This window comes from Numida meleagris, chromosome 2 (assembly GCF_002078875.1).
Source record: "Numida meleagris isolate 19003 breed g44 Domestic line chromosome 2, NumMel1.0, whole genome shotgun sequence".
In the NCBI taxonomy this organism is placed as follows: Eukaryota; Metazoa; Chordata; class Aves; order Galliformes; family Numididae; genus Numida; species Numida meleagris.
Window position 1 is genome coordinate 60,578,343 of NC_034410.1, and position 14,089 is coordinate 60,592,431.

The 14,089-nt window shown below is 39.9% G+C and overlaps 1 protein-coding gene across 2 annotated transcripts in view; it reads right to left on the bottom strand.

Moving 5' to 3' along the window:
* Positions 1 to 14,089, bottom strand: part of HIVEP1 (human immunodeficiency virus type I enhancer binding protein 1) — a 114,110-nt gene that overhangs the window by 17,927 nt on the left and 82,094 nt on the right. For both annotated transcript variants that reach the window (XM_021385432.1, XM_021385433.1), the window contains 2 exons: positions 7,014 to 12,949; positions 631 to 764 (listed from right to left, as the gene is read on the bottom strand). In XM_021385432.1, the coding sequence (XP_021241107.1) occupies positions 631 to 764; positions 7,014 to 12,949 (6,070 nt within the window). The remainder of the gene's footprint in view (positions 1 to 630; positions 765 to 7,013; positions 12,950 to 14,089) is intronic.

Here is a 14,089-nt window from a genome sequence, read left to right on the forward strand (position 1 = left end):
AAACTTTTACAAGTGTTATTGGCACATTCTTCTACTAAAAATCCTGTTTTATAAGATGTTGTACACCGCACAACATTGTGGCTAAAGCAAATGTTATTCAGATCAGGCAACTGATTTAAAACTACTGCAGTGCATGGACTAGGACTCAGTAAATATTTCCATGATACTTTTCAAATCAGGACTTCTGCAGCCTGCGTACACCACAGCAAACTGCCAGATAGCAACTGGACTGCAGTCTGCTGCTGAGCCCTGGACTGTGTCCTCTCTGGCTACAATTACACTAGCTTTCTGTGGAATACACATGATTTATCACAGAAGAGAAATACAGAGAAAGAATTTACATCTATGGCTGTATCTAGCTGCCTTTACTGCTGATTAATGTGTGCCCTTTGGAAAAAAATGAATCACACTGCCTATTGTTCTCTATTTCATTACTCTCTCCCAACTCTCATGGCTCCATGCTTCTGATGAATTTCCATTTTTCACAGAAGCATAAACCAACATTCACAGACCACAGAATGGGAACTGTTGTTTAAAATAAATCTAACAGAAAACAACATCACTGCAAGGTCTAAAATAAAGATAAAATATCTTCCCAGCAATATCTAGTATATAAAGTACAATACTTGCCCTCCATCAAAAATTTTCACTCTTCTTGGTTCAGTTTTGATAAAGGAATTTTCTTTATCATGCTCAGTGCTTGATTCAGAGCTTTCCTTATTGCTGAATTCAGATGCAGTTATTTTTTTCCTATTTAACGCTCGCTGAAAGAAAATGTGATATTCATACATTTATCATTAAAATGAGTATCTTTCATACACCATTCAAATATGTAAAGCATTAGGAATAAATGCATAATTCCTTTCACAAACCACCATTATAATAACTGATTATTTTAACATATTTTAAGATACATGAATAAAAAAATATCTTTGACTACATTTCTTTTCTACTACACGCTGACTATTAATGGAGTGGCAAATCTAAATGGAGATTATGCTACTGCTGGAAACCTGAAATGCTTTCCATCTACAACATGAGATTCCTTCCTTTGGGAAGGTACAGGTGACATTTTTTAGCTCACAGCCAATTAGTGATGCATTCTCCTCAAGGCTCAAGTCCCATGCCATCTCAGTAGCACCTTCCCAGCTCCCGCTGCCCATTGCCTGTGGGGGACATGGACAGAGAAGGAAGTCCGTCACTGAAGGCCTGATAACCTGTGGCCCAGCAAAGAGGGAAAGGGAAAAAACTAAGGGGAGGTACTAACAAGTAACATACTTGTTTTCTAGTATTTTTCAAAATATATTCCTGTTGTGGTGTGAATATTGTCTATTTCCAGTTCAGCAAGGTTATTAATGGACAACCAGAACCCTTCCAGGGCAGGACTCCATGGCTCATCCTCACTGCCAGACCAAATTACAAGAAAAAGTGTAACAGTAGTCTAGCAGAACAAAAACGTTTCTCAATTTTCTTTATTAATGATTTTTTTTCCCTTAAATATAAAAAAAAAAAAAAATTAAAAATTGCCAATTAACATCTACTCCTTCCAGAGTCTAGGATGTTTATAAAATGGGCAACAATGAAGGAAAGATCCAATTAGCCAGCAATTATTACTGCTGTATTTATAAACTGTTCTACCCACATAGCTGGCATACTCGCCACATTTGCTCATATTGATAAGTGAATAAAATGATGGGAGAAAAAAGACTGGCCTTATGTTTTCTACTCATTATAAAATCTAATGCTGCAAGCTTGAGAACTCTTGCCAAGAGGAATGGCTTCACTGGCTGACTTGAAATGACTGATGCATCACAAGCATTGAAGGGTGACACTGTTCTGGGACCCGGTCCCTGTTCATCGTCCTCCCTGAGATCTCAGCTTCTGTCTTCCCCTCTGAGGTGGAACATGGCTGATGAGGAATTAACACGCATCAGAGGAAAAGTGACTGCCTATCAGCTTCCAAGACCTAGGAATATGCACAGGCTGCATGCACAGCTCCAAGCCATATGCGTTCACACGGTTCTGACATTGATTTGGGCTGGATTTTTGAGCATATGAGCAGTCCTACCAAAGCATAAATGACAACTCGCCCTGTGTGTAGGAAGAAAAAAATTTCACCCTACGTGTTTTAACAGTATTCGTACAAAGTGGAAGGAGATGATGTTTAGGATCAGAAATAACAAAAGATAAGCTTGCTCTAGCAGTTGCAACTCAACTATGTCGTAGTTCCTGTATACTAGCTGGCACATGAATTGCCTTTGTTTCCACTGCAAACAAAGAGTAACCAGGCGATACTTATAATTTAACAAGGAAAAGAATAGTAGAAAAAAACAGAACATATGCAATAAATTCAATACCACATAAGTATTCCCAGTAGCTGGAATAATGCAATCATTAAGGACCTGATCTTTCAAGGATAAATGCAAAACATTTTTTCCACATTTCAATTTCAATAATAAAAAGACAAGGAAAAAATAAAGTTTCCAAATGTATTGGGTCCATGTCATTATCCAAGCTATGGTGAAACATTTTTATAATATATTATATATTCTCAAAAGTACTTAGAGTGCAAAAGCTAACATCAGGCTAAATACCTCTGGGATTATCCCCTCCTCTCCACCCACTTTTTTTTTTTTTTAAATACACACAATTATGTACAGAGATAAGACAGGTTAACGTAGATGTTCAAATTACTATCTACCTCCCACTGATGTACTTTAATTTACTGGTTATATGCTACTTTTAGCAGCTGTTTCAGTGTCTTAAACATGCAAAATACTGCCTTCCCAGAAATGCTCTGATAGAAATACTGAATTTGTCACAGAAATCTACAGAAGTGCTCACTGGTAATGAAGAAAACAAGCTTAATTTTTAAGAAAAATTCCACACCAATCCTGAAGAGGATTTGGCTCCTCTGTAAATCTCTAAGTGCAATCAGTTTCTAAGCAGCATGGGTTTCCTGCATGAAAATTCTTTACCATACCTCACCTAAAACCTAAGAAAACCCCACACATACCAGTGGGAAGGGCAGAAAAAGGGCCGTGCTGTAAAATGTTCCTCTCCACAATTGCTTACAGCTTCCACTTCTAGCACAGTTTTCTCTCTCCTACCATAGAGACAAAGACCATGATTCATTTCTACTTTACTCGTTTTGATCCAATTTCACCCCACTGTCTCCAATTACTGGTATAAAACTGGAAAAAACCTGCTGTTAGGGCTGCCCAGAGACCAGAGTTCAATAGATACTTCTGGTATTTTAAAACATCCCTTCGAAAAAAAATAACAACAACAACAAAAATACAAACATGCTTGGAGCCTGAATCATTGAAGTTATAAATTTCAGATTATAGTATTTACTGAACATTTTTCCCACTGGCACAAGGCCACTGGAGGGAAATGTTTTTAATATCTTTAAACTTTTACTAGTTCACACATAAAAATTTTCTGCATTTAACTACTTTCCAGTGGTGAGTTGGACTGCTGTGGCTCACTATCCAAGAAAGGAAAGCTTTCCAGTCAGTAGAAACTTTCCATTCTTCAGCCTATTTACACTGGGAGATCTTCACACTGGCATACTCCAAACCTTACTGACTCATCTCAGAGAGAGAAGCCAAAATCAATGCAGAGGCCACAGAAAGAGCTCCTGATAGAACACCAATGACTCCAGGCAACAAAAACTGGCAAAAATATTAAGGAAAAAAAAAAAGAACAGGGAGATAAAACAAGCCTTCTCCACACAGGTGAACCCCACGTTACATTTTAACATGCTGCATTCATTCCAGAAACTTCTTCCACAATACCATGTTGTGCTTTGTTCTTTGAATCGATGGAACGTGGCAGCTTCACCTATTGCCTCTGAGCAGTGAATTGTGAAGAGCAAACAACATGCTGGAGTTCCTTCTTGTTTGAGTTTTGCTCACATGTCTCTTCACTTCCCATGGCATCTATTGTTGAAAGAACTGCCTCTGTGACAGTGATTAGTAGTGGTTATGCAGCAAGGTGAGCTCTCAGTAAACACAACTAGGTTCTGGGGGCAAAACCAAGGGTTGCGCATGAAGTCACTTTATCTTTGTGAGATCTGCAGACACAGCCACCCCAGCAGAACGTTGCGCATTGCTCCAGAAAGGGCTATGACTGTGTGAGAAGAGGTGAGGGATAACAGCACCACTTTTCTGTTATTATTTATAAAATGTATTGTAATAGTACTTGGAGCTCTCTGTCGGGTCAGTGTTAAAATTGCAAACCATTTGAAAAAACATCTTCTGAACGATGGTCACAAACTCCAGAAAACCGGCAGCCCAAACTGTGGTTCTCCAGGGATCCTGGGACACTGCCAGGCCCTTAAGCAGTAAATCAAACACATTTTTCTTTCTTTCTTTCTTTTCTTTTTTTTTTTTTGGAGATAACAAGAGAATTACTTTGTTAATTTGTTTTCTTTTTCCTTTTTCGTTTTAAATGGAATATTAACTTCCCAAAGGACTGTCAATGTTCTCTATTAGAAAAGCAAGTGAGAGTATTAATGGACGTGAACAGAATGGGGTAGTTAGTCTTTGTTTTCATTCAGGACAGCTTCTGTGATGACACTAACTAGACACTTCCATGAGGGCACAAGCCATTCCATTACCAAGTCTAACCGGAGATTAGTAATACAGAGATGTCTTCTAACAGCATCCTCATCATCCTGGAAAATGGCTGAAATGCTACTGCCTGAGTCACTGAAATAAAACGAGGCAAACTCTGGAGGTCTTAGGTCATAGTACCTATCAAGCCTTTGATTTCTTTTTTCCTGCCATTCTAAACCATGCTCATACAATCTGAGATGCCATTTAAACTTTAATTGGTCATTTCTCACTGTACGTTCTTCCTATGTAATGGCCCTGAGGGAAACCTGTAAATCAGCCCCAAGCAGAGCTTCAGAACTCTTCATCTTCACCATGCCAGCATGCTTCATTCAAAATGTCAGCAAGAAAGACTGAAGAAAGATTAATAACTGTGGTTCTTTTGTGGAAGAAGCAGTATAAATGTACCTGACAGCTGCCTATTACAGCATTTAAGAACTCCTAGAGTGTTTAAAAGGGTGCTGTCAAAATATTTTTCAGAATATTGTTATCTGTTATTTATATTCTAAACAGAAGTTGTTTGTTGACAAAATTTATTCTTCATGAGGCACACAACAGATTTGTTATCAGAGGATTTCTACTAATAGATCATTCTTTAAAAATAAAACAAACGTGAGTCAATGACACAACTAAAGAGAGACTTGCCTTCCTTAGAACAAAATGCTCAGCCACACACAACATTTTTTTTTTTTTAAATTAAGCACTATTTAAGTACATCTCATAGAACACATGAGGAAGCAGGCTTAAAAAGTTAATATGAGTTTAAACAAGTAAATGGAGACACACTGATATGGAACCAATACTTCAGTTCACTTACAGCACTAGCACCAAGTCAGCAGTCTGCATTTATCTGTAATGTGTCATACGGAAAATAAAGCTTTGACCTCCAATATGAATATTACTGAACTCTCTCACTGATATCAAGATGTCCCACATTTAACTCTAATTGTCTTTTGGCCATAAGGGTTTCTGCATATCATCTCAACTCGCCCTGTCATTCTGAAACTATTTCTTCTTCTTACCCAGAGTTTCTCATCTTACTGCTCTTTTCCCCACTGACAACTCTGTATTTTAGCAAAACATTTAGCAAACACAGGAACATCCCGCTGTGACCTTTAACAGCATTGGTCTTCATCACTCAATATCACCAGGAATATACATCTTTTCCCAAGGCTGTGGTATGCTTCCTCTAGAGTGACTGCATGCCCTATGGGTCTTGATTCCCAGCCTGATGCCCAGAAAGATATTCTGACAGCAGACTGCAAGATTAGGGCAAGCAATAATTGCTCTTACCTCCCAAATGGTTTATACATGGTTTACATACCCTAGGCAGCCTCTGAGTGATCCTAGAGAAACAGTGCTCTATGGTCTACCCTCAATTTTTGCAGGTTCAGAAGAGAAGCACGAGCACACCCAATGCACGGCACAGGAGAAAGAAGAGCACAAAACCACACTGTACACCAACGCTCTCCTTAGCGAGCTTTGTGGCTTCAACAGGCGAGCCATCGCAAGCTAGCACTTGAACCATTAGACATTGACACCCATTGCCATACTGCAGGGTCAGGAGTTGCATTTACCAATTCACAGAGGCATATCAATTATGTAAGAAAGCCAAATTCAGTACAAATCACCACATGGTCCAGTAATGAAATCCTGATGATACTTGTGCAGCCCTAAGGTGGTTAAGGAAATTTGACTCTGGAATTACATAAGCTTTTTACGTACATCACAAACATTACCCTGAGCATATTCCACTGCACAAGATTTAATAGCATTTTGGAGTCATATTGATCTAAGAAGTTGTCAGTGTTTAAATGGAAGCTGCAATTTTGTTTTAAATGTCATTATTTTTGTCATTATTTCACACTGTCAGCTAACCCAGGTGGGAGAAAGGGAAGTGGTACACTGTTCCTCCTACACTAAATGATCAGCAACGGTGAAAAATATCTTTACTACGTATCCATGGACACCTGTTCACTCTAAGCACTCTAACAGAAAATACCAGCAGATTTTTAAGGCAAAATATGCAACTACAATCTGAAATTAACCTGTTTTACGTTATGAGTGTTTAAAAGAATATTTATACCAGAACTACTTTTGTTCTATCCTTTGCACTTAAAAAATTGCCAAACACATTCCTGCCATAATAAATACTTGATATACAGATTTAAATCCAGGAACTAATTTCCATGAAAAGTGATAAATGTTTATGAAGAGGTTTCTTAATGGAATTACTTCGGATCTCTTTAGCAGTTTGATCCAGCATAACTAAAATAAATAAGCACATATATTATACATGTCAGGCATATTGCATTCTCCAAAATTCGAAGAAGCATGATTTCCAAAGCAAATCCTCTGTAAATGATAAGTATACATCAAGCACAGATTAAGTACCTTGGTTAAGCTGTTCTTCCACTTGCTTGAATAGACCAGTATGTCCGACCTAGGATGAGTAGTTCTTGCTTGAGTGTATAGTGGTTTTTCCACTTTCTGTTTTGAGTTGAGGAGAGAAAGAGCTACCTTTGTTGACAAACCCAGTGGATTGGGATTGCTGGGACTAATGGTCCATGTAGAATAGGCTGAAATCTTCTGATCATTTTGCAGCAGATGTAATGGTTTCCTCTTCAAGAGATAACACCAGGTAAAACTTGTTGAGGTCTTGAGGCTTGGAAATGACAACCTCTGCATTTCTCCCGCATTCATCACAGCCAGTGTAGTCAGTGGCTTTGCGTGGCCCTGGCTATTGATTTGCTCACTCTCATGACTATTACCTGGAGACCTTCTTTCTTGACTGCTGCTCACCGCCTTCAGAACAGAACTCTGACTACTCACTGGAGACGGTTCAGATGGTTTTCTAACTACAAATACTGGTGATACTGAACACTTACGGTCTTCCAATTCTGATGATTCCTTCAAAGTTTCTGAAGCACCGGATTCACACGAATGACGGTTAGGCAACAGCAGGTCTGAAGTACCAGCTTTGCTGCTTTTTTCATGCTGCACAACACCATCAGGATCTAAGAGGTGATTTTCGAGAGGTTCTGTGGTGCAAACCTGTCTCACCAAAACTGGTTTCTTTTGCTTACTAGTAGGGTCATTAGATCGAACGTTCAGTGGATGCAGTGGTCTAGCTTCTGTCATGCAGGCAGCTCCACTCTCATCTTTAACACGTTTTTGCTGTTTTTCCATGGCAATATCTAAACTGTTGGCTGGGGAAAGCATTCGTTTACTTGAAGCTGTAACTTCTTGTTGAGGGAAGAGTCCACTAACTGGCACTTTCTGAATAATATTCAAAGAGCTCGACAAAGGTGAATTTCTGGTTCCACTTTCTGGTAGTGGATTTTCAAATTCAAATGAATTTGGCAAAGTCCTCTTATGATCTTTATGAGATTTTGGCAGCTGAGTTTTGCCTTCAAGTGTTGGCACTGTCACAGCATTTGTTTTGCAAACAGACTGGCTTACCTGATCCTGAGTCACTAATATGTGAGGAAGGGGCGTAACAGTTGCAAAGCCATATGACGGCATACTACTGTGAATACGGACAGGAACTACAAAAGGAGGAATCTGATGTAACTGACTGTTGCAGTTGTTAGGGATAATTTGTTTTAGAGGAGGCACAGAGTACGGGTTAGACATATTGTCCGACAGTTTAGCCTGCAGCTCAAAAGAGGGCATGTTCTGGTCCACCCCAACTTGACTTGAGACAGACTGACTTGATAGATTATTTTTTAGCAATTTTGAAGAGTATGGCTGACCTATATGTAATGTTTTAACTTGGAGTTGATATTTTGGAGCAAAGCAATCTCTCTTCTCATCGGGATGACAAGAAAGCGTGTACGTGTTCATTTGTTCCCCTTGGGCTGATTTTTTGGTAGAAGTCTGGGAAAGCTGATGCACTGAAGATGTTTGTCCTTGATTATTCAAAACATGATCTAGAGGCTGCTGCACCAAAGACATATTACCTGGATTACAATTTTGAATTGCTGGGTGAGGCCTTGAGTGTGTTTGTGAATGCTGAGTACTTGAAGGAAACTTCACCAAGGATTTGCTGGAGGTCTGCAGCCTGTGAAATGGCACATCCGCAGCATGAGCTGTCTGAAATGAAGAAGTTGATTTAACTGGATGACTTTCTGGAGCAATATTTAAAGATATTTGTCTTACAAATGGACCCCTCCTTCTTTCTAGCAGAGGCACGTGTCCAGTAACTCCATTTCCAGATGACAGTTTTGGAGCCACTATCTCCGTGAGCGAGGCAGGCTTTGATGGAGATATGCTTCCACAATCAAATGACTTACTCCTGTAGTCTACCTCCATCGAGGGCTGCGTGCAGCTGATCTGCTCTGATGCAGCACGCCTCATTTCCCTATAATGAGGGCCAGGCACGCCCAGCACGTGAGAGCCAGCTGGAATCATAAGGAATTCAGTTGACTTACTAACAAGCTCTGCTTTAGAAAGATTGTCCACCTTTGAAATTTCATCTTTATCGAGAGAAGCTGAGAAACTGGAGGCATGAGACAAACTACTTTCTCGACTTAGACTTCTGGAAAGCGTGGAGTCAATGCTGGATTCAGCAGATGAATGCTCCATTTCAGCCAAGCGAATTCTTTTCTTCTTTGGTGGGAGTTTTTCTGTTGGCAACTTGGACAGCGTTTCACTGCGCTGTGGCCAATTAAATCTTTCTGTCTTTTCCTGATCGCTGCATTGGTTTTCTTGGTCCCTGTCTGGTTCTTCTGTGACCAGAATTTCAGGAACCTGGATGTTATGCTGGCGAACAAGTCTTGATGGCTGAACTGGGATGCTTCTCTCATTAGAAACTATCTGGCTTCCCTGCATTTCCCCTCTAGCTGCTTCTGATGACAGCGGCTGATGCTGCTGGGAAGTGTTCAGATGAGAGTGTCTATCCTCTTGGATTGCAAGTGTGCTCAAAGAGAGGTGTTTTGCAACCTTGTTGGGCTCCTGAGATGACACTGGTGATACTCTTTCAAAGGATTCAGATTTCTCAAATGAGCTATTTCTGCTCAGTGAATTGGTGTGCTGTATTACTGAAATGCCAGTCCCTTGTCTTTTCAATTCCACCTTTTCTTGCATAACTGAACTTGTCTGCTTTTCAGCGAGTGGAGATATCTTTGTCTCGGCTGTCAGATCTGTGCCTTGAGCCACAAGCTGAATTTGTGAACTCTGAAGTAAAAGGTTGCTTGGTTGTTGTGAACCTAGTACTGTTGCACTGTGTTTTGACAGACTGGAAGAATTTGCTGGCTTACTTTGGCTTTCAGCATTCTTTGATGGTATACTCGTGTCATTCTGCTGTGGGTCATCATCATCTCCAACACTTTTCATTTTCCTTCTTTTCCTTATTTGAGGTGTCTGTTCCCAGACACCAGTTGAAGTAGTGACTCTGTAGTGCAGAATTTGAGGTTGTGTACTATTCGGAACAGTTTTATGTTCAGGCTCTCGGATTGCTGCTTTAGTTTTAGGACCATGCAACTCTGAACAGTAAAATTTCTTGTGGTTTTCAAAATTTTCCAGTTTTCTATACCTGTTTCTGCAGGTTTCACACTCAAACATTGTTCCTCGTACCTGAGGGGATTTCTTTGTTTTTTCTAAACTCGATGCCTGTGCCAGGGACTTGCTCCTCTGCAATAAAGAGTCATTTGATAAATTACATCCCAGATAGCTTTCTTCTACAGATCGCACTGGTCCAAGAGCTTGGCTTTCACCAGTAGAAGAATCTTCTATTGCTGCCTGTCTAACAAGGGTCCGAGGATGTCCACCCTGGTTCAGTGGGGTAGCAGGTCCAGATACAAAAACATCGTCATATAAAGAGCCAATTTTATCATCAAACGACTGACTTCCTCGAAGTGGATGAGAGGGCGGTATTACATTTGGAGGTACTGCTGAATAACTGGTAGTAGGCATGGAATTACTCCGTGTAATAGGCAAACAGTCAAGAGATGGTACAGAGAGAAGAAAAACTTGCTTTGATTTTTCAGTGGGCGTGAAAGGGGACTTTGGTATATCAGAGCTAGAACTAGTTCTTCTTCCCATGGGCTTTAAATCAAACTGGAAAGAATCCTTAAATATGTAGGATTTTGGTGAATCTATGCTTCCTCTTCTTGAAAGAGATGTTCTTCTTGGTTTCACGCTATCTAACTGCTTGTCATCCACAACAGCTTCATTATCAGAAATTAACTTTGAGATACGCTCCTCAAGGGTTTTTGTTGCCATGGGAGGTCGCATTTGGCCAGAGAGAATTAAATTTTTCTCAGCACAAACCGTTTGCACCACTGATGCTACCACCTGACTTGATCGTGGCACAGAGGGCAAACTCTTATTTGAATCCTTCTCAGAGGTCAGCAATCCTCTTACAAAAGGAGCTGGTGGGCTCATTGTTTGATCAGCACTTTCAGAGCGAGAGAAATAACCAGAGTCAGTACTACCTAAACTTCTAGGGCTCAAAAGGCATTTTCCTTGCTGCTCTTGGGAACAATCCGTTGCCTGCTGTCTCTGAAGCTGAGCATGCACTGCTCCTACTGCAGATCCCAGCTGCTCTTCTAACGAGCTCATTTCTGTTTTCTGATGTTGCTTTATGTCGTATTCTTTGAGTGACACTGTGTGTGTTAAATTTGACTGAAGATTTGTTGCCTTAAAATCTCCTTTTCTCTGTGCTGCAGCAAGCTCAGGTGCTGGATCTTTTACTTTGGGGCTATCAGCCCTTAATGGAGAAACACTTACAGGGTGAACTACTACTTTTGGTAAAGCTGCCCTTACTTGTGTTTCTGTATCATGTAATGAAGAATCACCCGGTACACAGGCTGGATTGCTTGGTGGAATAGGGCTTTCTTTCTGTAACGTTTCTGCACTTGAAATTACTTTCACTATTTGTGCAGGTTCCAGTTCCTGATCATCTTGTCTTTCGTCAGCAGTGCCTTCATCCTCACTTTCACCACTTTCTTCCACATCTGAATTAATGCTAAGTGCCTTGTCTGAGTCATGAGATAAGAAGAGACCACCAGAATCCGGTTGTAGGACAAGTCCAAGTTTGATAGCATGTGCATGAGACTTTTTGTGCTTGTACAAATTGCTTTTGGTTTTAAATGAAAATCCACATGTCACACAAGGATAAGGTCGTTCTCCAGTATGGGACCGGATGTGCTTTTGGAGAACACTGGGCTTGGCACAGGCCCGATTGCAATACTCACAGACATACTTCCCTAGCTTTTTAGGCTTCTGGTCCTTCAGGAGATTACATATTTGTTCCACACCATGGTTTACAACCGATGCTATCTGAGCTGAATTATACATGGGACCTATAGACAAATGTGTTGAACTAGATGTGTTAATTGACAAAGGTGAAGATGAAGTTGTTACCAACTGGTTTTGAGGAAAAACCTGAGTTACAGTGGAAGATGAGGCGTGAACGCCAGATGAAGTTACCGCTATGCTGTATATCTGCTGGAGCTTGGGGTTTTCTTGGCTCTGCTGTTGCACCACAGATCCAGTGAAACTTGGACACACAACAACCTGGTGATTTTGTTGACTGGTTTTAGTAAGAAGGTCCTGTGAATGAGAAATGGTCTGGACCTGTGCTTGTCCACTCTTGGCTGGCGTTGCTACATGCACGCTGTTTAATGTACATGGGAAATAGCGAGGTCCAGCTGCAAACTCATTCTGTGACAAAGACGACTGATTTTGGATGCTCATTGTATTGGACACGAGACTAGCAGAGGTGCTTACAGTTTTATTTGGTCTCAGTTTCTCTAGCTGCATCCCACAAGGGGGACACTCTTGTGCTAAGGTGTTCAGTTCAGGCTCCATAGCTTTTAATAAGACATCAAACGCAGTACGTGTACAAGAGGATGATGTACTACCATCAACAAAAGTAATACATTCATTACTGTCAGTCTTTGTTTTACTTGATGAGGACGTGGAGAGAGACTTCTTCTCTGGCAAGCTTAACTGGTTCACATCAGAATCCTCCACTGCCTTCTTACTCAAGTCTAAGGACTGATGTGTTGATGAAAGCTTTGTCTGCATTGGTATCTCAGATTTGGTTGTTTCAGCACTTATCTCACTACCAAGCACACCCCCATTTTGTTTGGTACACTGATTTCCGTTTTGCACAGGTAAGTGATCCTGTGCTGTGGCATGTTCTGAGGCATTCTGAAGAACTTTCAGCGGTGAAGGGTCTATATTTTGTTTAACCTTGGCTTCCGTGGGGTTTCTCAAAGGCGATTTTGGTATTTTTTTTAGATGGTTTTCAGTCACAATCTTTTTTCTTTTCACACCCTTAATTGTATCTGGGTTTCCTCTAGTACCAGAATCTGTGATTTCTGTTAAAACACAAAGAGAGTAAGAAAGAATATTAAAACAGAATAATGCAGTATATTTTTATTTACATTCTATCATCTCTAAGATTCAACTGTAACAGCAGTTCACAGAGTAAGCCCTGGGGCAACAGGACTGTCCAAATATCCCACCTCCAATATTTCTTTAATTGTAAATGTATCTTACCAAAGGTCTATTTTGTTTTCATCTAGCAAGAGTAATGCTTTTTGATGTTATAAGATGTTACAAAAGTAATTCACAATAGGAAAGGCTTCAAAAATATATAAAAGAGAGGCTACTGAAAGAATATTTTAGTATTCCAAGTAATTATTCTTCAGATGAATTAAAAAGAAATCCTGCGCTTGCTCAAAAATTCAAACCACTGCAGCAGGAAAATGAAGAACTAAGATGCAAATCCCTTTTCATCTTGTGTTTGTCACCTTTTCTGTCTATATGTTGCACTAGTCAAGGACTGTAGACATCTTCCTCATGGTTATATTTGTAAGTAGATTTATCATGGAAATGGCACAAACCACCCACACCATCTGTCAGATACTGTATTTCAGACCTCCAATTACTGAACTTCAATAGCATTTCAGATGAGCAACTACAGCAGATGAATAAAATCAGTCACACTTAAATGATTTTCTATTTGGGCATCATGAAACAAAATAAACTAAATTTGAATTATTTCATTACTTGCTATACTTGTTGCTGATCATAAGCAGGTATGCAAAAGGGACTTCAGAAATGTAGTGAAGAGGAAACAATTTGAAATATTATTCAGCAGAATATTTTTGTAGCAAGTAGATATAGTTTGAAAGAGCCCAAACTCCCTATAGCAAAAAATACATATAGACTCAATTTCAGAGTTCATAGTTACAAACTTATTTTTCAGTAGCTACCTGGCATTATATACCTTTAAATATGACGCTGCTGAGATAAACAATCTGTAAGTTAATTATGTTTAACCTACTTCCTAGCATACAAACACTTGTTCACAGCCACTGTCTCAGCTAGCATCACTGGCAGTTGCTGCAGAGAAAGTTAAATATTAAATGGGTGTAAATCCATCTTCTCAAACTTCTACAACTGCTTGGCTGTTAGCCAAAAATCATATTTGTCCGATTGCCAGAGTTCAATGC